This window comes from Bactrocera dorsalis, chromosome 4, assembly GCF_023373825.1.
Source record: "Bactrocera dorsalis isolate Fly_Bdor chromosome 4, ASM2337382v1, whole genome shotgun sequence".
In the NCBI taxonomy this organism is placed as follows: Eukaryota; Metazoa; Arthropoda; class Insecta; order Diptera; family Tephritidae; genus Bactrocera; species Bactrocera dorsalis.
Window position 1 is genome coordinate 1,565,010 of NC_064306.1, and position 25,485 is coordinate 1,590,494.

Here is a 25,485-nt window from a genome sequence, read left to right on the forward strand (position 1 = left end):
AATGATTCTCTTACTTTAGGTTCAATCTTACTTTAGGTCGGTTTCGGTTTAAGACACGTACCATGGAAGACACTTTTTATGATTTGGAAATAATAAACTTACCGATCTTGCCCGAAACAGCCCTTGGCGGGATAAGATCCGGGTCAATTCCGGTAACATAAAACAGTTTTTCGTGGCTCAGCCGTCGATTTAAAACGTCTCTCATGTATCTTTGATGTTGGTCAATTTCAATTTGTTCTATGGCCTTCTTGAATTAGCTTCGATGTACTGTAAGTTCGGCTAAATGATTCCGGTGAGATACGAAGTTTTACGACTTAGAACAGCACTCATTTAAGAATTATTTGTGAATCTATAGATCGCTAAGTGAGTTAGTTGTGAATTTGGGCAGCTTCACGATCACTCTTCAAAGAAAATTTCTGCCGAAGTTTTTTGTTATTATTTTCTATCTATTAGGCTTCGCATAACCTTTGGGGTTCAAAACGATATTGATTGTAGATCGAGAATATTGATTGTGGATAGAAAATATTGATTGTAGATCGAGAATATTGATCGTGTGTACTTTGAAGTGTCTTGCATAGCTTTCGTAGAGCCTCTGTAAAGAAAGCAGCGCTTAGTTAGAAACTTTTTCAAATTCTCACAACCATTTCGAGTTTTACCTCTTTCCCCGTTGTGTTTTTGCGCATGCGGGTATATTTTGTTAAAGAAATTGATTGTTGTATTTCAAATTCTTGAATCGCTTTCGTATATACTCATCGAAATAACGGTGTTTCACAAGTTTTCTTTCAATTTCTCGTTTTCTTTCGCCCTCAAATAACTTGCGTGGTTAAATTAAGCCAAAGTCTGTTGCGTAGCTTTAAAATCGCTAAATTAAATTATGCATAATCACAAATATTTATTTTAAAATTTAAAAACACTTATTTCACAAGAGCTTATATAAACCATACAAACTGTGATTTTTTGTTTAAGTTTTTATTAATTTTTTCTCGTTAATTATATAGTTAATTATATTATTGCTATTTGAGTTTATGTTTATCGAATTTATTATATGTAACGGTATTTTGTTTTAGTAATTTTAACCTATTTATTTTCTTTGTTGTATTTGTAGAATTCGCATAGTCTGGTTAGCGCCTTAAGACTACAGATTACAAAACTAATTTAAAAGTTGTTGTTGTTTTTTTTTTAAATATTAAAATTTTTTAACTACAAACTAATGTGTATAAAAAAATCAAATATTGCCACGAACAGCGGAAAATATAATTTTGCTGTTCGGTTTTTATATTAAAAAAAATTACATTTTTTATTTATATGTATGTATATTAGAGGCTGACTTGAAAAACAAGCCACAGCGGAAAGGAAAAAATTTGTAAAACTCACAAAATTAAAGTGTAGAGGTTTATTGTAAATAAATAAACGACTTCGACTAAAAAATTAGTTCGAGAAATATTTGAAAAAGGCAGATATTTGTAAAGTTTAAAGTAAGAAAGCAAACTTGGGAAGACTGCAGATGGTAATTCATGCACTGTGTGCAGTTATTACTTTTTAATTCCAAAAAAATTCAAAATGTAAAAAATTTTAAAATTGTATATTAAGAAATGGAAGAAAAAAGAATAGATTAAAATGAGAAGTCCAAAGGATTCTGTGTAAAATTAAAAGACTAAGAAAAAGAATAAGCGGAAAATATTAAATAAAATGAAACCTGAAAATATAAACAGATAAAAAAATAAATTCTGAAATAAATAAAAACATATTTTAAATAAATTTTAGAAGCCAAAAACCGTAACAATTCAAATATAACCAAAAGTTTTGGAACTACATAAAAATATTTTAAATCTTTTAATTAAAAATGTAAAAAATAAAATTAAAAAAATAAAAAGTAAATAAAAACAAAAAAATTTAAAAAAATAGTAAAAAAAAAAATAAAAAATTAAATAATTAAAAAAAATTAAAAAAAAATAAAAACAAAAAAAAAATAAACAAAAAAATTAAAAAAAAATAAACAAAAAAATTAAAAAAAATAAACAAAAAAATTAAAAAAAAATAAACAAAAAAATTAAATAAAACAATTTAAATTAAATAAAAAATAAAATTAATTAAAATAAAAATAAAAAGGTTAATTGAATAAACAATTTTTCTAAAAAAAAATAACTAAATAGTTTTGAAACTACATAAAATATATATTAAAATTTTTAATTAAAAATGTAAAAAATATAAAAAAATAAGAAAAAATATTAACAAATTTAAATAAATAAAAAGAATTAAAAAAATAATAAAAAATAAATAAAAAATAATAAAAAATAAAATAAAATAATAAAAAATTAATCTAAAAGCATTTTTCACACATTTTTTATAAAACAAAATATTTTTTTTTTTAAACAAATAACGAAATTTTTATGAAAAAAGCATAAACAACATAGGTATAAAAAATTTTAAGGATTAATACATTTTTTTTAAACACCACGCTTTAAAAATTATAAATATAACTAAATAATTTTGGAATTGCATAAAAAAATATTTTAAAACTTTTAATTAACAATGTAAAATAAATAAAAAAAAATTAAAAAAAAAATAATAAAAAAATAAAAAAAAATTAAAAAAACTTAAAAAATAAAATAAAATTAAAAATTAAAAAAAAAAAATTAAATTAAATAAATAATAAAAATATAAAACAATCTAAAAGCATTTTTAATACAATTTTCATAAAACAAAATAAAAATTTTATAAAAACAATTAAGAAAATTTTTATGAAAAAAAACAATAATAATAAAATTGGTATAAAAAAATTTAAGGATTAATACATTTTTTAAACACCACGATTTAAAAATTAATGGGGACATCTGTACATAAAAAAGTGTAGCACACATACAATTTTAATAATTTCTGTTTCATTTCAAAATATACATATCTAAATATGTATATACATATGTACACATATTTGTATATATTTATGTGTACGCAATAATACTTGTTTTGCTATTTTCGCTAAACTTAAAATGTTTGGAAGTGAAATCTTGAAGCGCGCAATAAACACGCTTTAAATTAGACATTTTCAAAATTTTTTAGTGATATTTTTTACATTTTTCTTTCAGTTGAGCATAACTCAATATTCGTTTTTTTCGCTTAGATTGCTAGTGTAATGCATGCTATATTTTTCTTTAAGATTTACTAAGATTTTTGTTGAAAAAAAGTAAAAATCCAATTTCATATGTATTTTGTCAATGAGCGACATTTGTAAGTAAAATTCCTTCGCTTTTAACACAAATTCTTCAATTGTTTTAATTGTATGTATTTACAGTATTCGCAAGCACGCTTTGAGTGATGGGAGATTTTGGCAAATGCGGTATAGAAAGAATAGAAAATAACACAAAAATTTATATAAAAATTAAAAAGTTCAATAAAAAAAAAATTAAATAAAAATAAAAAATCAGAAATTAATATTAAATAAATTAAAAATATAATTATAATATTATATTTTTTACTTAATACACATAATTTTCTAAAAATTACTTTCTGATCCCTTTTTTAAATTCCGCTTCCCTGACGCATTTGCCAAAACCAAGCACCATCCGACGCGCCAAAAATTTTCGTATGATATATTTTTTACACTTAATGTTATTACACACATACATATGTATATGTATGTATATGTAAATGGATGTCAATTTCTTAAACGCTCATTCTATATATATTTTTTTCTTTTCCTTCTTACATTTTCATGCGGGACTTAGCGTTCACACAATACACGCCCTACACGTTACTGCACACATTGCAATAACAAAATAAATGAAACGTAATTACAATTAATTAATTAAAAATTAAGTTAAAGCCTTAAATATTACACAAGCAGCAATAATTGCTTAGAAGAGAATCTGCATTTCCACGCGAAATTGAATTTATAACCTAAAATAGAAAAGTATAGTTGTAAAGCGATTCAGTTGGCATCCTTACGCCGCCGCCGCCGCTGTCGTCTCTATTTGGTCGGTATGAAACGCGCCTTCACTTGATGGGCCAGCAATTGGTGTTGTTGTTGCTGTTGTTGATGCAATTGCTGTTGCTGCTGTTGTTGTTGCTGCTGCTGCATATGCTGGCTTAGTTGTTGTTGTATAGACAAGCCGCTGGCATTGCTGATGACGTGCTGATTGTGTAGCGGCTCGTTAATCTCAACTTTGATGGGAGGATTTAGCGGTTCTTTGTTCTTGCGCGGCCGGCCACCTGGAAAATCAAGGAAATAGCATTTATTTTTGGCAGCTATTAAAAAAAATGTTGGAGAGGACAGTGAGCGTTAAAAAAAACTGTATTTGAGGTGAGAAAAATAGGTGTAAGTATTGAGACTGTGAAATATTTAAAAAAAAAAAGTGTTAAAATTATTGAAAAAAGAGAATTTCTGGAAAATATGGCTTCAGTTGAAGTTGCAGGGAAGAAGTTGTTGAAAAAGTATATTTCAGAAACGCGTGCAAGATTGTAAGGTTAGAGCAAGTGAGTTTTGCGACTTTTTCCGCACATAAACTTGACACAGAAAGCAAATTAAAAATAAAATGTGATACATTAGGTGCCGCAAATTGAAGCAAGGGCAAAATATACAAGCAAACAGTGCTTTAAAGGCAAACGCAAAAAGTGAGTGAGGTTAGGTTGAAAAGGGTTAATGTAAGGTTTCACATTAAACGCAAAGTCAAGCATATTAAAGCGTTCTCTTCACAATTTCACAGGCAAACGACCCAAAAGCTTAAATTAATGCACATGCCTGCTTGTCGCATGGCGCAGCAAGTATGCGCAAATCCGCTTACAAGCAGACACTTGAACACTAAAGCTAATGATATATAAATAAACTGTTTTCGTTTACGCTTTCTTCCTGTATTCGAACACATACGTTGGCCGACTGTGTGCTGTATGGAGAGCGGCTGACCGATCATAGCCAACGGCTGTTGCGGCGATTGCAGTGTTATCGATTTCTTCGAACGCTTCGGCGGCGGCAGCTCGTTGTGTGCGTGATTGGTTAGCAAATGTTTGGATAAATGCTGTCGCACTGCGAAAGCTTCATTGCAATTGGCCACCGGGCAGGTGAGATATCTAAACAAAATGAAATGCAAATGCCAATTAATATGCTGGATTAATGAAACACACAGAAAAATCTGCGTTGAGCAGCGATAAGCACCTGCCCTCCAAATGACGCTGCACGTGCTTCTTGAGCAACGTCTCCTGGTTGAATGAGCTGGGACATGTGTCGCATTTGTATTTGAACTCATCGTGCATCTTCAGGTGCTGATCGAGATGTGCCTGCTGCAGGAATTTCTCATCGCATTTGGTGCACTCGTACGGGAAGGCCATGCCGTGCGACTTCATATGTGTGTGCAGCTGTGATTGCTGCTTGAACGTCTTGTCCGGACAGCGTGGACAGTAGTAGCCGGTGATGCCAGCGTGCGCTTGCAGATGCTGATTGAGCGAGGTGACTTGTGTGAACTTCTTCGGACATTGATTGCAACAGTATTGCTGTACTTTGTGGTGCGTCTTCATGTGATTGTTCAGATTGGTCACCTGTCAGTGTATTGGAAAAACAGTTAGTACACACATTTTGTGATATGAAAAAAGGTTGTGCGTAATTACCTGCGCAAACGAGCGTCCACACTCGGGTTCGATGCAGACGAAGGGACGTTCACCAGTGTGCAAACGCCGATGATTATTCAAGTTTGTGATCTGTGAAGCAGACAAAAGTATTTGCCAATTTTAAATATGCAGATTTCTTCAATTATTTGTTGTGTATGCCATGTTCTAATTTTTAATTGATCTTGTGATAAATAAATATTTAAACAATTTATTTTCGCCTTTTTATTATTATTTTTAATAATTCTTAATTAATCGATTTTTAATTTAATATTTCATTTTTGTAATTATTTTAATTTTTTTTTTTGTTAATGTTTTCATATAAGATCTTATATTTTGGGTAGTCGAAAAAGTCTTTTCGCATTTTGTCAATAGATTTCGAAATCTTTTCTAACCTGTGTAAACTGCTTGCCACAATCCACACACACATACGGACGATCGTTTGTGTGGATGCGTTCGTGATTGCGCAAATTGGCCGCCTGTGTAAAACCTGTGAGTAGAAAATTTTTAAATTTCCATATTTTTTTTGGAAAACGTGTGAAAGCTTACCTTTATTGCAAAAATTACAAACGAACTTCCGCTCCGCTGCGTGATTGCGTATGTGTGTGAGTAATGAAGATTTGCGCGAGAAGGTCTTGTTGCAGAGCGGACAGGACCCCTCCTCGTTGAAAATCGAGTCCACCTGTTTTGACGTAGAGAAGCAATGCTTAGAGAAATATTTCAAAAACTCAATTATACTTAAAATTTTACGAATACCAATTTTTAAATACCAAAAACAAAAATGTTTAAACAAAATTCTAAAATTTAGTGTTTAATTTTGCGGCTACGCTTAGTAATATATACATATACATATACTAAAATTTGTACGAATATATACGTCTAATTGTTGTATGGTCTTCTCCAACTCAAATGCTGACATTGTGACCATTTTTAATTTCGCGCGATTCTGCAAATTAACCTGGCGACGATTTTGCCGGTTTTGCTGCGAATGAAAATGGAATAAAAAAGAGAGGATTTGGAGTATATATTCATGTTTATATAATAATATGTATTTACTTTAAATTCAACTATATGTACATATTTTATATAAAATATTAAAAATATCAAAACTAGTCAAGAACGCTTTAAATCACTTGCTAGCGCCCTAAAGTATGCTTTGTAAATTTCAGGAAGCCCAAATGCAGAATTTTCGAAAATATGATAAGAGTTTTACATTAAATAACACTAAAACAACAGAGAAAATTAAAAAAATTGCTGCTACACATGCCTAAAAGTATGCCTCGCGATTTGAAAGTTCAAATTTTTTAATAGAATCAATAAATTAGCTAAATATTTTTCTACGTTATAATGTGTAAGGTTTATTATTCGGCATAATCTACTATTACGCATCTCAGTGCCGACCTTTAACCTGCTTTCGAAGCAACTTCGTATTCACCTCTTAATAAGATGGAATTTGGCACGCGCAAAACTTGACAAATAAAACTGAACACACAACAATACACTTCCATATATTCAATCATATATACATACGTAGTCTAAATGTTAAATTGCAACTACAACTCAACTTCTAACCAAAAGCAAAATAAGAAATTTCGGTCCTCTCTCACCTTCTCTGTAATCTCAGATGATGAATGTAAACTTTCGGAAGAACTTGTTGATTGTAATTGATGTTGTTGCTGTTGTTGTTGCTGCTGCTGCTGTTGTTGCTGTTGCTGTTGTTGATGTTGCTGTTGCAATTGTTGTGCCAAAGCGTTGACAGCAGCAACGTTGTTGTTGCCAGCAGCTGCAGCCACGTTATTGCTTAGTTGCGCTGCGACTGCGGCGACATTTGCCAAATTTTGCGTATCCACAGCACTAGAGCCACCAGCACCACCGCCAGATCCGCCGCCACGTACTGATGGATAGAAACCGTTAGCGGTTAGATGTTCGGAGCACTTAACACAGGTGGGTATATTATATCCGGGTACTTGGAACAGCTGCAGATAGAGAAAAGTATAAACTAAAATTAACGAACTGGAATATGGTATAAGAATAAAATAAGTATAAACTCTATTATGTGGTATAAAACTGGTATATAGCTTATAGTATGTAAAATTTAAACCCATTTTGGAATTGAATAAATGAAAATAAAAAATTGGTATAATTTTGCTAGCTATTGAAATTGTAAAACTGGTATAAATGTATACCAATTATTGAACTGGCATAAATACACAACATATGAAGAAAATGTAAAATTTAAACCCATCTTGAGTTGAATAATGCTGAGCATAAAAACTGGTATAATTTTGCTAGCTATTGAAATTGTAAAACTGGTATAAATGTATTTGAAATGAAATTATAAAACTGGTAAAGATTTTTAGAAACTGGAATTATAAAACTGGTGTAAATAAATGAAGATATGGTAGGATTAAGTTTCTTTCAACCGTGCTCACAAATTATTGGGGGCTACTTAAAGAAAATTGTATAACCATTTAAGTTTAAGATTTTATGTAAAACCCATTATAATTTTTTAAAATTGGCTACTTAAATTCATAAATATAATTTCGCTTCTGCCACTGCAAACCAATTGATGACAATATAAGAAAATCTCCCTTGGCAATTTTAGCTAACAAGTCTAAAATTTCACTTGGCAACTCTGCTGAAATCCTGCTATTGACACCCACACTCATGCTTTGCCTGCCAGCATTGCTGCCCCTCTACACTCGCTGTACAAGTATTTTTAATTAAAAGAAAACAAAATTCATTGCAGCAAACTGGTTGAGCGCAATGGGCAAATTGAAAAAAATAAATAAATAAAATAAAATAGAAACACAAAAAAATAATAAAATAAAATTAGTTTTGCTTTTACAAGTGTTGCTTTCGGCGACACTGGCTATTTCTACTGACCATACCAGTCGGTATATATGTATGTATGCATGCTATTATTGTTTTTGTTGTTGCTGCGCATTCGAGCAAACCAATTGGCAAACCAAAACACGCTCCGACGGTCGGTTAGTCAGTCTGTTATAACGTATGCAGCGACAATGCGTCACACTCCTTCATATATGTAGATATGTATTTGCATCTTGTCCCCCTCTCTTCTAACTCTGTTCGTTCCGTCTTTGCGTGCTGCGTTCTCAAAAGTAATAAGTCAAGCAGAGGGACGTCGACTACTTGCAGCTTGTTGGGCTCTTTGTTATTATGTCGTTGCTGTTGCTCGTATGTACAATGTACTAAAAACCGCACTGCCGACGCCGCTGCCGGTGTAGACTATTTCAACGTTATACACTCGCTGACTTCGCTTGTATTACTTGACTAGCTCACATTGTTGTTGTTTGATTTTTGTTATTTCGATTTTCATTTTTAGATTTTGTTTTTGCTGATTGTGTGTGTTTTTTTCAGCATTGTTTTAATAGGGTTTCTTCATTTTTATTTTAATTTACGTATCGTCGTGTTGCTATTTCTTTTGCGAAAATCGCTGTGTATGAGCATTGTAGCCGCGTTGTTGTTACGTTCGACGTCGTTACTTGCTCTTTGGCGCAATTTTTGCGATTTCTTTTTATTATTAATATTTTTTATAATCATATTTTTTTGCGTGATATTCGTTGATTTTTTTTCTGCTCATATGTAGGTATTTATATATTAATTCGCCTATCTGTGCCTATTTTTTGATATTCCTTTTTTTCGTTTTCGACATTATATATAATGTTTAAGTTATTCTCGTTATTTTTTGCTTTTTGTATTTACCTTTCGCTTTGTTGTTGCTTTATGCTATTCAACCATTGTTGAAAGTTGGGGGGAATTGTGGTAGAATAACAAAAGCTGCGAAAGAAAAATAAACGCACAAAAAAACACAACGCAAAAAAAAAAAATTAATGAAAATAAAGTATAAAAATGGGCTGCTCGTTGTTGTGTGCGGAGGAAGACGTGGTGTGCGGTGCAGTGCAGCGGAGCGGCCGCACAACAGACAAAGCGTACATTGTGCTGAAAAAGTAATAAATGCTTGGGAATCGTGAAGAAGCAGAAAGAAATTTTCGTATTTTAGACGCCATTTTAGTAGCGTTCAAGCCGGTCAAGTAGTTATTAAAGAGCCGAACGAAGAATGAGTGTGTGGCTGAAAACGCGTTAATGCGTTTTTTTTCATAAGCCAGAATACTTGTCACTATACGAAAATAAAAATTTTACATATAAATGTAGATAAGTAATTGTGCTGATCCCAACACTATGTAATACCGTTATCTCCTTCAGGGAATTAAATACACTACCTGCATTTCAAATTACGCTTTTACCGCCCTTTTCATACCACCGACTCATTCATTATTCCTTCCTCCCACAACAAGTCGTACGCTTTTCTTCCCACTTTCCAATTTCCATTTTGCAATTTATACCGTTTTAGAAAAGTGGAACAAAAAAAAATACCACCACCCAAACTTCTAAGCTGGCGCTTAAATCGCCACTCCCACCGCTGGTGTGTGCGCTACCCGTATCCCATGTCCATCACTTCGCTCGGCTGCCCGCCCTCCCAAACGACTGAAAAATCAATAAAAATAACAAAATACACATTTTTTCCAACAATTGAAAAGCTGCTCCTCCCACCCGAAAAATTGCAATGGCGCATAGTGCAAATTCGAAGAACAGAAAATATGCAGATTTTTTACGAAAAATTTCGAATTAGATTTTTTGCAGTTTTGCGAAAATTCTGAAATTATAAAACCGCGCTTTTCCACTTACCGCTGCTGGTTGAAAGCACAATCTACAGATGCTTTCCATGTCGTTTGCTCTGTATGATAGCCTGCGTAGCGATTCCAGCGGCAGCGGCGTTGGTGTTGACTAAGATTGATCCAAAGGAATCCAACATCGAGGGGGTCTCGCGCGCTAACACCGTTTCGCTTTTCACGTAAATTAGCTGTACTTATTAATATCGAAATGTTTTACAAAGTTATATATTTTCGAAACCAAAAAATACCCACACTTTTATACGTTTTAACCGATTTTTAAGAGAATTTTGTTGGTTTTTAAATTCTGGCCAACGGAGCACCAGTGTTTCTATTCTTTAGTTTTTTTACGACTTATTTTGCTTCTCGCTTCACTTGCGCCTTCGCTACTACCTACTGTTTGGTTTTGCCGTTTTTGAATCGCTTATTCCACAGCTTTTTGTTCAATTAATATTTTTATTCACTATTCATAAATTGGCGGCACAGTTGTTTTTTTCTTCTTATTATTAATTGCTATGTTTATGTTTTGAAACTTTTGTTTTTCACTTTGTGTTTGCTTTCACCTCTTTCTTTCAACTACTTGCTATCTTTTCCTTGACTTTGACTAATCAAAATAATAAAACTTTTTTATTGCAACTGAATTCGAAGCATTCTCGGCGCTCGTTTGGAAATGAAAAAATTTTTATACTCGTCACAATTTACCCCCTACTCGTCAGTGCAATTGTTGCTGCCAACCCAATTTATATACGTGCATCACGCTCGCGTAAATGTGCGCAGGAACGATACCGGTTGTGAAGATATCCGATTGGAATGTGCCAAACAGAATAGGCACGACAATTGTAGGGGCAAATCTGACAACTAGTAGCGAGTAGAGAATATGGCAGGGTTGCTTTGGTAAAAAAGATTGCTGTGGTTCAAGATTTTTGTAGAATTAGTTTTCCAATTGTAATCTCTTTTTAACAGAATTTGTTTTAGCGCACTAATGTGCACTCAAAAATATTTTAAATGAAAAAATTACATGAAAATAAGTATTAATTACATTTATAAGAAACTCGCATAATTTTTGTTGTTACAATCAGCGTTGCCAACTAGCTGAAGTTACTGTCAATTCGGAAAATATTTAAGAGCGACTCTCTCAAACTTTTGAATTGGTTTCCGCCGCTCTGCATTAATTCTTCCCGCTCGGTTTTTGCTGGTTTTCGCTCAGCTATTGCCATTTACGCTATGTTGTTGTCTTCCATTCGTTGCAGAAGAAACATTGCAATTACGAGTTGGCGGTAGTCAGTTGTCGGCAAATTGGCGACAGTAGCAATAAAAATAATAATATATGAAAAGCTTGAAATACTACTATTTTTGAACAAAAGGAAAAAGTGTTTGAATTGTTCTAACTATTTTTTAAAAATAAAAGAAAAATCAAATTTCGTGTAGTGTCAATTTGGCGTGAAGGTTGCTTAGCTACGCAGTGCAAGGATAACAAGTAACGAAAGCGTGTGAAAAAAGGTAGCAGTAGCTGTAAGAAAGCCGCACTGCAGGCTAAATATATTTTATAGTTTTTTTTTTGAGTAGTCCACTGGCTGCAACGAAATAAAGTTGAAAGGCATTTAGCCAAAAAGTACTGCAGTGAAAAGAAAACTCGTGAAAATACGTATAAACTAGCGCTTTTCCACATATCTGGTCAGAGGCTGCAGTTACGCCGCGACATCCTGCACGCAGCTGTCGTGCCAGTGTCTACAAATACGTGAAGAAGATGCTTGCTTGTGTTAGTATCTGTGTTTGTGTTTGTGTATGTGTGCATTTTCCACCCGATTTATACGATTTTCCTATATGTTGTTGTACTAATGCAATTATCGCCAGCCGCTGCCATTAGAAAGCGTTTGAGACACCTTTGTAGAAAGCAAATAGTAAAAGAAAATCTCATTTTAGCAGCAAGATATGGCACAGCAAGTGTAACAAAATGGAAAGCTAGACGAAAATCGTTAATATGATTCGTATAAAATAAGCAAAAGAAAACAAGTGGAAATGAAAGAAGCTAATTAGTACAAAATTGCTGCAATTGTCATTTATAAGTCGCGGCTACCGCCTTCAAAGTCGCGAACAAGTGCCGTTGCGTGAGTTGTAGACAGAGGTTGTTCACAGCCAGCATAGCAGAAAATTACAAAAAAGAAAAAAAATCATACCAGTGCAGTACCGTTAGCTACAGCTGTTCGCAATGCTCAGCCAACGTCACGAAAATATCGGTTAATTTTTAGCTGTGCTATTTTTATTTAATAATCTTTTCCTCACTTAAAAAATGTTACCGCATTTCAATGTGTTTTTATCCCACCCACAAGCTTGCGGGTTTATTAAGAAATTAATCGCGTAATATGTACATACATAGTTAAGAACGCGCGACCAACACAAAGCCATAACAATAACAAACAGCAGAGTTTAGCCAATGACCCTAAAATAAAAATTAATTTTATAGGGGCCAGTCAAGCGATCAGAAATTACTAAATTACAATTTAAAGCAAATTAATTATTTATATGCTGGAAATATATTTATTGATAATTATAATTTTTTTAATTTTTTTAGTAAAAAAATATTCGAGGTTTTAATTATTTTCTTCTTTTTGTGATAGTATATATTTATTCGTAAATCACTTTTTTTTAATATGAAAATTGTGTCATATATGTATGTAGGTTTAAATAATTAAATAATAAGAATAACAAAGAAGAAACAATAATATACAAAAGCAAAAATTAAAAAAAATAAGTGCCGTTTTTTCAACAGCGAGATAAATTTATAATATTAGAAAAGTACACTTTCTGATGTCTTCAAATGACACAATTTTAAGGAGTACTAAAATGAAATAAATTCTGATTTCCCTATATGATAAACAATTGAAAAGTGAATTATATAAATAAAAACAGTACAACTTTGTTATTTAATATACCGTCGACTATAATTGCAACGAAGAGACAACAACTAACCACTCCGTCCTCAGTTGCTAATCGTTTCGAATATACTACAAGGTAAGCTTTCTACTTTGTCAAATTCTCTAAATAACCAACCAAACCAATATTAATTAACGAACGAAAAAAATGGGCGTAGCAGTGTAGGAGAGGTAGGTAATTAAAAAAAATTATGAATTTTAAAAAAACCTCTCAACACCCCAACTACTCTACTGCGCCTCTTTTTTCAATTTAACATACTCCTCATCCCCAATTGTCGCAAGCATTAACACCATATTTCCCCTCCCAGCTGTCATGTAAACCACACCGTACACTTTCTACACATTCATGCTCCCTTTGTTAGCTTACAACTCATTGCTTTGCTATTCGCTTTTGCCCCGTCACATTAATGTATCCAATTTAAAATGCATTAATTATATAATTTGGCATTCAAACGCCGTCCTATACAAATACTAAATCCACATACGTGAGTGACTGTGTTTGTGTGCGCTTGTGTTCGTGTTTTTTTATAGAAATTTTCTAATTTACAACGCATCGTCTTCGCCGTTATTGCCTGCACTAGCGCCAATGCATTAGTTATCATCAACTCAGCATCGCGAAATAAATTATCTTTAACTTTGGCGCAGAGAAACCGTCGCTCCCATGCCCGCCACAGTGCTTTGGCGGCGCGGCGCTGGATACAGTATGCACATTTGTTTGTAGTTAGCGATTCTATAGGTTATGACAGTTCAGTTGAGCGCAGTAACGCCATGGATACCCTATGTGTAATACTAAGCAATCTCTCCACAAAATGCTCCAAATGGCACAACAATAAATAGCAACAGCTGCGCGGTGTATTTTTACTGTTGTTATTTTTCGCGTAGTTGTTATGTGTCTACTGCTGCTTTATGCCATATGCCAAGCACCAGCGGCTGTTCACTTTCACAGTTACCTACCGCTCTGCATAGAGAGATAGAGATAGTGGGGCCAGCGCTGTTACTTGGAGTAAATGCTGGAGGCGACAACAATTGGCCTAACCGCCTTGAAATTCGTATTGAAAGCATTTGTTTTCTTTTGCTGAAATTCCCTTTCCTTTCGATTTCAGTCTTTGTTACTAAAGCTTTTGCTTTTTTTACACTGGTTTTGAATTTAAATTTGAATTGCTAAACATGAACAGTGACAAGAAAAAATTATCGCAAAATCGTAATAATCGAATGTTAGCACTTAACTGTTACGCACATAAAGACATGTGCAGGCAAACAATCAAATCAAAAAAACTCTTGAGTGCGAGCTAAGGTAAACAATAACAATAAAACGGCTGGAGTTTGCCAATTTAACGAACCTCCAAAAAAAGTGAAATGAATCTTATCTCTGCACTTGTTATTTTATAAGCAAAAAAATCGTTCGAATTATCGAAAATTTTATTTTTAATGAGCTCATATTAATATTACCAATGCACATACAATAGTTGACTATAACCTGCCAATTCAAGCCAAGCGGTTGGCGAAAGGTCAGCGCAGCGCATGCGATCGATGAAGCTTGGCACACATACTTAGCTTTGAATGCACTTCACTGCATAGAATTCTGCAGCAGTTGCCCTCTTTTTCGCACAAACGACCTGCATTTGACCAGCCCCGTGTAGCGGCCAGTGTAGCTTGCACAGCTTAAGGTTAGGTCGGCGGGCGCTGCGAGCTGGGTTATGTGGCGAAGGCTAAATAAATATATTTTTGAAACCCTGGAAAATAGAAGAATAGAATATAAGAGTGTACAGCTGCTGGCGTGTGCCGAAGATATTGATATCATTGGCCTCTATACCCACGCCGTTAGTTCTGCTTGCTCCAAAAGCAAGCAGGAAGCAGATGGATCTGGCAGTGAACTAGCGCAAGACGAAATATCTCCTGTCTTCAATCAAACAGTCGTCGCTCCCAAGTCACTGTTGACAGTCATAACTTCGATGTCGTAGACAATTTCGTCTATCTTGGAACCAGCATTAATAGCAATAAGAATGCCAGCCTCGAAATCCAACGCAGAATAACTCTTGCCAACAGGTGCTACTTTGGACTGAGTAGGCAATTGAGAAGTAAAGTCCTCTCTCGACGAACAAAAACCAAATTCCCGTCCTATGACGATAACCACATCTGATGAGTCGGCCTTAGGAGTTTTCGAGAGAAAGGTTCTGCGAAAGATTTATAGTCGAAAACACTCCAGCTCTGAAAGCATTCGCCGCAATACCCACCGGGGGAAGCAGAGAATGAGCAAGACCTCCACTCCGTTGGAAAGACCAGGTGGAGAAGGACCTAGCTTCGCTTGGCATCTTCAATTGGCGTCACCTTGCGAAGAGAAGAAACGACTGGCGCGCTGTTGTTAGTTAACTCGACTAGAGTATTATACAAGACGGACTAAGAGTGTAATCGCTCTTCCCAGTGACAAATTAAGGCAGCTTGTGGGATTTTATGCAGGTCACTGCAGGCTGCGATGTCATGTGAACAATTTAGGGTGCTATTTCACGCATTAATGTCGCTTTTGCGTCCAAAAAGCAGAGACACCAGAGCAGATGCTTCGCAATTGCAAGAGGAAGGAGTGAGGCAATTGAACAATTAAATCCGGTGAGAGAACACATTACAACTATCAACGCAGGAGCTTTACTAAGCCTTTTTGATATATGTAACTAAGTATATGATATATTTAGCTGACATACAAACTGAATTATCAAAATCAGGTCCTTGTAGGGAAAACTGAACTGAACCGTCTTCAATTTATGAAGGGTACATTGTTTTGAGTACATATTGAAATAATTTTTCGAAAAAGTGAAAAGACAATACTTTCTGATAAAATGCCGTATCTCTCTATTTTTTAGTAAAGATATTTTTGTGCAGTTTTTTTAATAAAAATTTAAATAAGAAGGAATCATTAACCCATAACAACTAACCATATGTGGCATGACACAACTTGTGGCATGAATTCCACCACCAAACACCAGCCACACAACGCGTTTGTCCAGTTTAGTCAGTTACAAACGAAGCGTAAAAGAAATGGGAATTTCATGTGGCAAACAAACGAAAATAATAATAAAAAGAATTATTTGCCTTAAAAAAGCAAAGTCGCGAAACCAAAGCGTAAAAACAAATGGAAAAATTAAAATTATTTGCGCCTCAGTGACTTCACTAGCATGTGCCGGGGTGGCGGGCGCGTTCTTCTAACGGCAAATGCCAACGGTACATACTATACATGACCGCAGCCAAGTGGTTAGTGGAAGCAGTCAAAACTGTTTTGTTGCGGCTTATACGCGCAATCGGCGCGACCGCCACGTCCTCCTTCCACCGACGTTGTGTGGTTTAATGCCGCCACGCCACGCTCGTCTGTGCACCGCGCTGGTACGGTTGAGTGCCTTGGGTAGCTGAGCTGAGCTGGTGCGCATGCGCGACGCCACAAGCACGGAAAACAAGGAAAAAAATCAATTTTTAGCGTTGAACAGCCGTGTTAGCACACATGCATGTATGCATGTTAGAAAAAAACTGTTGTTGGTGAAAAAGAAGAAGATCCAGCAATGCTGTCATCAAATATTTTTCAAATTAAAATTTTGTTTACACTGTGTCTTTGTTGTTGTTTAATATACTTCCTTAAAACTAAATTCCCCTCTGCTGATAACATATGTATGTGTGTAAGTATGTAAATATGTACATATATTGAAATTTCAACGCTTCATTGCGCGGCCGGTTGTTGTTAGGTTTCACTTTGCGACGCAGCCGAAAACCGCAGAGCGAAAAAATGTCAGAAATAAATTTAATAAAAATATGCATAACATAATTTGATATTATCCTACAAACATACACATACAGCCTATATACAAAAGTAGCCGGCCGGCGACGCAAACAATATTTCTTGCGTGTATACATACATATGTACATATGTTTGTATGTGTTCACAACAACAAAGTTAGGATAGTTGAAGAATCCATAAAAAGGAAATAGTTTGCAGAAAATGTGCAAAAAAAGGCATTAGTCACGCATGGTCTGGCATTACAATTGTCAAAAATGACAGTCAAAAAGTACCGTTAGCGGAGCTAAAGCAATAGAAGTGGTGTCGTTGAAATGACAAAATCGCGTTGAGAACGCTCCAAGCCCATTAAAACACCTGAGCAGCAAGCGCAAAGCAACAACGACAATAACAATTGTAATGAAAATGTTTATGTAGCAATCAACGATAATGACTGCTCAAAACGACATAATTACCCAGAGTTACGGTTAAGAATTTGATGACTGAGCAGTATAGACGAATGAAAAAGAAAATTAAGCATTCAAAGGGTGTCGAATTTTCGACGAATTATGGCTTATTAAAGTACATAGCTGGTGGCTTACTTATATGTATGTATAGTATAATTGTCGCGTTCGATACCAGGCAAGGCGACTCCCTTTCATGTAACTTCTTCAAACTAACTACTTCTGGAGGAAATTATTCGAGCTGCATAACTAAACAGAGAGGGTACTATCTTCTATAAGAATGTTCAGCTGCTGGCGTACATCGATGATCTTGATATCATTCCAGAATCTCCAGAATAGATAAGGCAGCGAAGCAGATGGGTCTAGTGCCGAACGAGGGCAAGACGAAATATCTCCTGTCATCAAACAAACAGGCGTCGCACTCGCGACTAGGCACCCACGATACTGTTGACAGTCATAAATTGAAAGTTGTAGATAATTTCATCTATAATGGAACCAGCATTAACAACAACAACAATGTCAGCCTCGAAATCCAACGCAGAGTAACTCCTGCCAGCAGGTGCAACTAAGTATGCAATTGAGAAGTAAAGTCCTCTCTCGACGAACGAAAATCAAACTCTATAAGTCACTCATTATTCCCGTCCTGCTATATGGTGCAGAGGCATGGACGATGACTGCATTTGATGAGTCGACGTTCCGAGTTTTCGAGAGAAAGGTTCGGCGAAAGATTTATGGTCCTTTGCGCGTTGGCCACGGCGAATATGTGCTTACATGATATACGACGACATTGACATAGTTAAGTGAATCAAGACACAGCGGCTGCGCTGGCTAGGTCATGTCGTACGTGTGGACGAAAACACTTTAGCTCTGAAAGTATTTGACGCAGTACCCGCCGGGGCAAGCAGAGGATGAGGAAGACTTCCAGACAGGAAGACTGGCTCAGCAAACTGCATGTCTAAAGTTGCGCCGCAAACAAATGAAACTCTGAGCGGGTAAAACCATGATTCAGGGACCATGATTTAAGGCCATAAAAAGATTTGTATTAAAACCTGTGAAAAAGTTTTTTTGTCAGTACGGGTCAAATTTGATTAGATGGTACAAAATATTTACAAGTTGCAAAAAGAAGAATTTATCAAGCCTTTGTATGTATGTATAGGTATATAAAGTATGTATATATGTGTTCATGTGCGTAAGTATGTATTTTGCTCCCGTTTATCTGGCTGCTGGTGCATTTTTTCTTTCTTTTGTCTGCTTGCAATTGCCGCACATTTTTCTTCTATGCACTGCTTCGACAGAAAAGTGGACAATTTACTATTCTTGTTGTTGTTACTTGTAAAACTAGTCGACATGTTGGTGCGTCAACGGCGAAAACGCCAACAATAAGCCAAGATGTATAAACAACAACAATACGAGAAAAGGTATAAACAACAATAACAGAAAGAGAAAAACGTACATATAAACAACAACAACAAGTATGAATTATTCGCCTAACCACGAACTTATTTTATATAAGCATGATTTGTTGTTGTGGTATCACTTTACAAAAGCTAACAATGCTGCTGCACAAGCAACAACAACAATAATAATAACAATAAGCACATGCGTTTGCACAGCTTGCAAAGCAACTGCAACACCACAAGCCACAGAATAGCGCATGACGCGACTACTACAACAAAAACCTACGACAGAGTCAACGCTTGTATTCATAACAAGTTCATCCAATAGAATACACCATTTGGCAGTTAGTTGCATCTGTCGCTGTTTTATACCCTGAACAGGGTATATTAACTTTGCTACGAAGTTTGTAACAATCAGAATATCAGATATTGAGATATCAATCTGAAATTTTGCCCACGTCCTTTTCTCTCCAAAAGGCTGCTCATTTGTCGGAACCGCCGTTATCGGAGCACTCCAACACATAACTGCCATACAAACTGTACGATTAAAAACGAGTCCTTTCATGAAATGTATTACGTATACTGTCCAAGGTAACGGAATAATATCCGAAGAAATTTTTCAGATCGACCACTATAGCATAGCTGCCATACAATCTGGCCGATCCAAATCAGATTATTTTTATTTGGGAATGATATTCCTTTTATGTTGGGTAGTCGAAAAAGTCAAGTCAAGTTCAATTTTGTGAGATTTTAAGTTTCATTAACCAAAAAATGGTAGCAAAGCCAGGATTGACGCCTCGAAAGGTTATGTTGACTATTTGGTGGGATTGGAAAGGAATCATCCACTAGCTGCTCCAGCCTGGTCGAACGATTTATTCCACATTTTACTGTCAACAACTGATGTGATTGAAGCAAGCATTCGAAAAAACGGCCAGAATTGATCAGCAGGATTGGCTTCGTCTTCCATCAGGACAACGCTAGACCACACACATCTTTGATGACTCGGCAAAAACTGGGAGTGCTCGGCTGGGAAGTTCTGTTGCATCCACCAATAGCTCTGACATCTCGTATTTGAGTAACTCGCTCGAGTTTAGAGTGAAATATTGATGTGAGGTTATTAAAATGAAAAATTCTTTGGATGCCTTTACATTTCCCTGAATTTGCCACAATCAATTCAGCAATTCGTAGTCCGTGCGACCACTTTAGGGTTAAACACATTATTGCTACTTGCCAATTGCTGCTCGCCTCTCCTTCAGCCTGCCATTGGCAAAACGCGTATGGCTTCTCCAGTTAGCTATTCTTCTCACGCTATCGGCCAACTGATTGCAATCGATCTGCTGCGTCGCCAGAGATTTGTAATAAAGATCTGCAGACTAGTTTTCAAACTACCGGCAACAACTACACACATACATACATACTTATCTACGTGCCTACACATTCATGTGTGCTATGCGTTTCGCCCATTTTGCCTCGCTTTAGGTTTTCCATTCGTTACTTGTCTGCATTTTTTTCACGTGCGTTTGGGGAGCTCTGGATTCGGATTCGGATTTTCTTGAACTATTCACAATATGCGTCGATTGCAACTCCTGTGCGATTCCTTTCGCTTCAAGTGGTAGATGCACTCTGGCAGATTCGCTCTGCTGGCTTTGCATTCTTCTGTAATTTCAGTAAGCAGTGCGCGCAGTTACTTTGCCACTCTTACATGCTTATGTATTTCATTTCTTATTTTCAATTGTTGCTGGACACATACATACATATGTTTGAATACCTTTTATTGCGCAATATTTTGCTTGTGTGTTTGTCTTTGTTTTTTGGCGTTGCGCTGGTGCAGTCAATTGTTGAACATAATCGTTATTATTCATATAAACAAACTCTTTACATTTGCATCTGTTGCCTGTTGTTATTTTTGTTGTTGGCACTACCACTATCCACTGCCGGTGATTGCTTTGTTTTCTATGTTGACAGTTTGGCTTACATTGAGCGGTGTAATATTTCTATGGGCACGAGAGTATGTGTGTTTGTTCCTTGTAATTGTTGTTGATTGCTTTGGATGGAGCGTGGAGAAGTTTGTTGGAGCTGTGAGCGGCGAAGTACCCGTAAAAAGTAATAGCAAATAATAATGACATATTCTGCGCTGATTTGGTGAATAAATCGGCTTTTATTCTGAAATATGTTGTAATGCTGAGTGCTTAGAAAAACAAGAAACTGGGTTGATTAAACCTTTCTTCTTCTTCTTTACTGGCGTTGACACCGCTTACGCGGTTATAGCTGAGTTAACAACAACGCGCCAGTCGTTTCTTCTTTTCGCAAGGTGGCGCCAATTGGAGATTCCAAGCGAAGCCAGCTCCTTCTCCACCTGGTCTTTCTAACCGAGTTTAGGTCTTCCTCTGCTTCCCTCGGCGGGTACTGCGTCGAATACTTTCAGAGCTGGAGTGTTTTCGTCCATTCGGAAAAACATGACCTAGCCATCACAGCCGCTGTCTTTTATTTCGCTGAACTATGTCAATATTGTAGTATATCTCACACAGCTCATCGTTTCATCGAATGCGATATCCGCCGTAGCCAAAGCGCAAAAGACCATAAATCTTTCGCAGAACATTTCTCTCGAAAACTCCTAAGGCCCACTCAACAGATGTTGTCATCGTCCGTGCCTATTATTTTACAAAGAAGCTGATGCATGCTCCTTATCAGTTCTTCGCCGCCGTGTTTGAATAGCTCGAACGGCAATCCATCGGTCCCCAACGCTTTGTTGTTCCTCAGACGGGTAATTGCTATTCGAACTTCTTCATGGTCGGGTAATGGAACGTCTGTTCCATCATCATCGATTGAGAAATCGGGTTCGCCTTCTAGCGTTATGCCTTCACAGCCATTCAGCAGGCTGGAGAAGTATTCCCTCCATAATTTTAGTATGCTCTGGGTATTGGTTACTAGATCATATCTGGGGGTTCTACAAGAGTATGCTCCGGTCTTGAATCCTTCTGTTAGTCGGCGCATTTTTTTGAAGAATTTCCGAGCATTGCCCCTGTCGGCCAGCTTGTCAAGCTCTTCATACTCACACATTTCGGCATCTCTCTTTTTCTGTCTGCAAATGCGTCTCATTTCCCTCTTCAAGCTGTTTGCTTTAGAGGTCCGATATCGGGGGTTCTACTCAAATGAGCAGCTTCTTGGGGAGAAAAGGGTGTGAGCAAAAATCGAGATAGAAAATACAAAAATTCGAATTCGAGTAAATTTTTTTCCATGCGAATTACAGAATAGGGTCCTGATCTAAACAATGTGTGTGGAGATGGTATCCAAGCCTTGGAAGAGCATAGTAAGCATAGCTAATACTAGTGACATATGCACAAAAAGCAAAAACAAAATAAAATTTTAAATATGACAAGTTAAATATAGAGAACCGCTTGCGTATGTTGTTGTACTTATAAATCGTTTTGTTGTGGCGCGCCATGCAACTGCAGACACACAGCTCACCCACATACAAAGCGCCAATCGACACTCCATCCCCAACAAAAAAGAAACATATAATGCTGCTTAAGCAAAAAATAGCGAACAGTGCAAGAACTCCAACAACAAGAATGAGAAACAGCATTTTCTTGAGAGATACAGCTATTTAATAATACCCACCACAGCACTAATAACAGTACAAAATAGTAGCAACAACCTTTGCAATGACGATGGCTGGCAATAAAAACCAAACGGCAATCAAACGAAACAAACAGTAATGCAAGAACAAAAACAACAACGCGTGGAAAATGCAACGAAGCGCAACGGCAAAAGCATGAGCAGCAAAAAAAGTGCAGAAAGAATTACAATTGCTGAGAACTTGAACGTGTGGCGTTGAAAGAGTTGGCAATGGGCGTTTGGGCTCGTGCTCTCTGCTCTGCCAATTTCTCAATTGCACTTGCAGAAAGCTAGACAACTTTTATTAACGTAATAAATAGATACAGGGTTTGCCCGAAAAGTAATAGGACTGTTAGGGTCCAACAAGACATCGCAGCCGATTGGAAGTTGCACTACGACAACGGCCCGGCTCACACCGCCTTTCTTGTGAACAGCTACCTAACCAAGGGCGGTATCCCAACGCTTGCAGAGCCGCCTTACAGCCCCCCCTTCTTTGTTTCCTTGCCTAAAAAGGCCCATGAAAGGACAGAGGGAATCCAAGCAGCACTCACCTCGACTCTCAAGGCTACTCCGGAAAATGCCTGCCGTGACACCTTCAATTCTTCGACATCGTGCTGCATCGACGCAAAAGGAGCCTATTTTGAAAGATTTTAAAGAACTGTAACGATTGGTTCAATAAAGAGAACCTAAGACCTTTCCTAAACAATATATAAATGTCCCCTTTTTTATTGCCAACGCGTGGCAGATCTTTAACACACTGCTTATATTGCATACTTATCATTTTCTCTTTACCCAACCACTATCAGCAATGTTCTATATGCGCATTTTACGCTCTCTCTGATCACGTGGCTATTGCACTTTCTATTTTTATGATCAACTATCAGCTATTCTTTTCATAGTTCAGCCATAAATGGAAAACGATCATTGCCCTTCGTAAGCATTGCAACTTGATTGTCACACATGCTCTCGTATAAAAAGCCGCCCGCTCGACTGGAGCCCTCGCCAACTGCCCGGCATGTTTCCTTGTAGGCGTTCTCTGCACAAACAGCTGTCAGCATTGAAGCCGCACAAGCGCAACGATCTAGCTGCGCGGCTGACAAGAACAACGACAACGCCAACAACCAAAACAACAACAACAACAATCATGCAATACAAGCAGACAGTCAATGATCTGTTTGGTGTGGTCGCAATTTGCCGCCTTGTGTGCACTTTTACGTTGCCTCCTTCCGCTGGCAGCGCGCACAATTTGTTTATCTGGCACCAACTTGTTGTCGCTGTTGTTGTTGTCGCTTCGGTATTGCGGCTGCAACATTTTGCAACACTGCCATTTAATTTGTGTAATTAATATGCGCAGATCATCGTTGGCGCGAGCAAATGCTCAATCGGCGATATTACGATGTTGTTGTTGTGTTTGATTTTATTGTTATTGCTGGTGGCGACGCCGCTGCAATTTAAACTTGTTCGCGGTTGTAGCGTTTGAGCAACTTATTGACGCGTTAGAATTGCTGTTGTTGTTGGCACTGGTAGTGGTAGCTGCAATAACAACAACAATATAGTGAAAATAAATATTGCAGATCCCTGCGAAGAATGCTAGAGGATGTGGCGAGAGTAGATGCAAAGAAGAAAACTAGCCTGGCAAATCAAAGGCGGTGAAGTCGTTTTGCGCTCTAGACCACACGAAAGCGAGCTTAAAATTGAATAATAGTCGAACAGAAATGATTATACGAAATCTTGGCTCGGTGTGTAAAAGAAGGTATAATATAAAGCTATTTATCCCGCTATATTCATTTATCTGTGCAAGACCGTTAAGCTTTCGAACCGAGAGAAGGCGTTTCCAATGAAAAAAATCTACCGACCACGGGTTGGAACACCCAGAAGGAAGGATATGATTTTGGAAGATTGTCGATTGACTGAGAGAGCTTTAGCAGAGGCTCTCCAAATCTCATTAGGCTGTGTGAGCCATATTTTAAGTGAAAGTTTGGGTTTTAGAGAGCTGTGTGCACAATGGGTGCCGCATTCGCTTACAATGGAACAAAAACACATTCGAATGCGACTTTCTCAGCAACATTTGGAGCGTTTTAAAAAGGATAAAGTGGATTTTGTGCGTCGATTCATAACTATGGACGAGACTTGGGTATATCCTGATCCATGAACAGGAACAGTTGAAGAAAAAAATTCGTGAAAAGAGACCTGGTTTGTAGAAGAAAAGAATCCTTTTCCATCCGGACAAGGCACCGTGTCACAAGAGCATTTTGACAATGGCTAAAATCCATGAATTAAAGTTCGCATTGTTGAAGCATCCTCCATATTCACCGAATTTGGTCTCCAGCGACTTCCATTTGTTTTCAGAACTAAAAAAATGTATGCGTGCAAGAGTTCTTTTCCTTCCGGATTCTCACTTCAGCTTTTAGCAAGTGTAGTAATGTTCAGGGACATTATACTGAATAATAAAATGTATTTTGAATCATTTTTGTTTTTCTTATCAAACGACAAAACTTATTAAACAACCTGGTAGCATATACATAGCTGCCATACAAAACACTCGCTCAAAATCAATATAACGGTGTTTTTATGCCGTATTCTGCTATACGAAATGCACCTGTGAAGGGTATTATGTTTAAAGCTTTTTGGTTTTATATTTTTTGCCCCCCATAAATCTGCAACCTGCCGTTTGTTCTTATCAGACAATAAATAAATTAATAAACAAGCACATCTGTCAGTGTTTTACCATAAAAAGAAGGCGCTTGCATTAAACGGGAGCGCGACATTCAAGTTGTCACATAAATTACGAACAAATAATTAAAAATGGCATACAAACACATTTTACTTGTACAATTATGTAAATACTAAAATAATCATAATGCGAAAAATCAAAAAAAAAATATGTACAATCGTAAAACAATTAAACAACAACAAGTAATGCAACAACTATTAGCGAGACAAAACAATTTGTTTAACATAAAATGCACATTACCACTCACATCTTTACACATAGTTGCATTTCGACGCCACTTACTACACACGCAAGTA

The 25,485-nt window shown here is 36.3% G+C and overlaps 2 protein-coding genes across 11 annotated transcripts in view; one reads left to right on the forward strand and one right to left on the reverse strand.

Moving 5' to 3' along the window:
* Positions 1-3,659: 3,659 nt before the first annotated feature.
* Positions 3,660-25,485, reverse strand: part of LOC105230435 (zinc finger protein 329) — a 28,676-nt gene continuing 6,850 nt past the window's right edge. The window contains exons 1-10 of one of the 10 annotated variants that reach the window (XM_049456446.1): positions 10,545-11,140; positions 10,306-10,480; positions 7,203-7,571; positions 6,473-6,577; positions 6,145-6,277; positions 5,991-6,085; positions 5,599-5,688; positions 5,150-5,529; positions 4,838-5,064; positions 3,660-4,209 (exon numbers count right to left, since the gene is read on the reverse strand). In XM_049456446.1, coding sequence (XP_049312403.1) covers positions 3,968-4,209; positions 4,838-5,064; positions 5,150-5,529; positions 5,599-5,688; positions 5,991-6,085; positions 6,145-6,277; positions 6,473-6,577; positions 7,203-7,571; positions 10,306-10,344 — 1,680 coding nt within the window. In that variant the 5' untranslated portion in view covers positions 10,345-10,480; positions 10,545-11,140 and the 3' untranslated portion in view covers positions 3,660-3,967. Of the gene's footprint in view, positions 4,210-4,837; positions 5,065-5,149; positions 5,530-5,598; positions 5,689-5,990; positions 6,086-6,144; positions 6,278-6,472; positions 6,578-7,202; positions 7,572-10,305; positions 11,144-25,485 lie in introns of those variants that run through there. The other 9 variants (XM_049456447.1, XM_011211191.4, XM_049456451.1 and 6 more) reach the window with 9 other exon arrangements.
* The window catches only part of LOC105232337 (cytospin-A), a 30,288-nt gene continuing 16,326 nt past the window's right edge, over positions 11,524-25,485 (forward strand). Inside the window, exons 1-2 of the mRNA XM_049456443.1 lie at positions 11,524-11,789; positions 13,060-13,301. The gene's annotated coding sequence lies outside the window, so the exon portion shown is untranslated. The remainder of the gene's footprint in view (positions 11,790-13,059; positions 13,302-25,485) is intronic.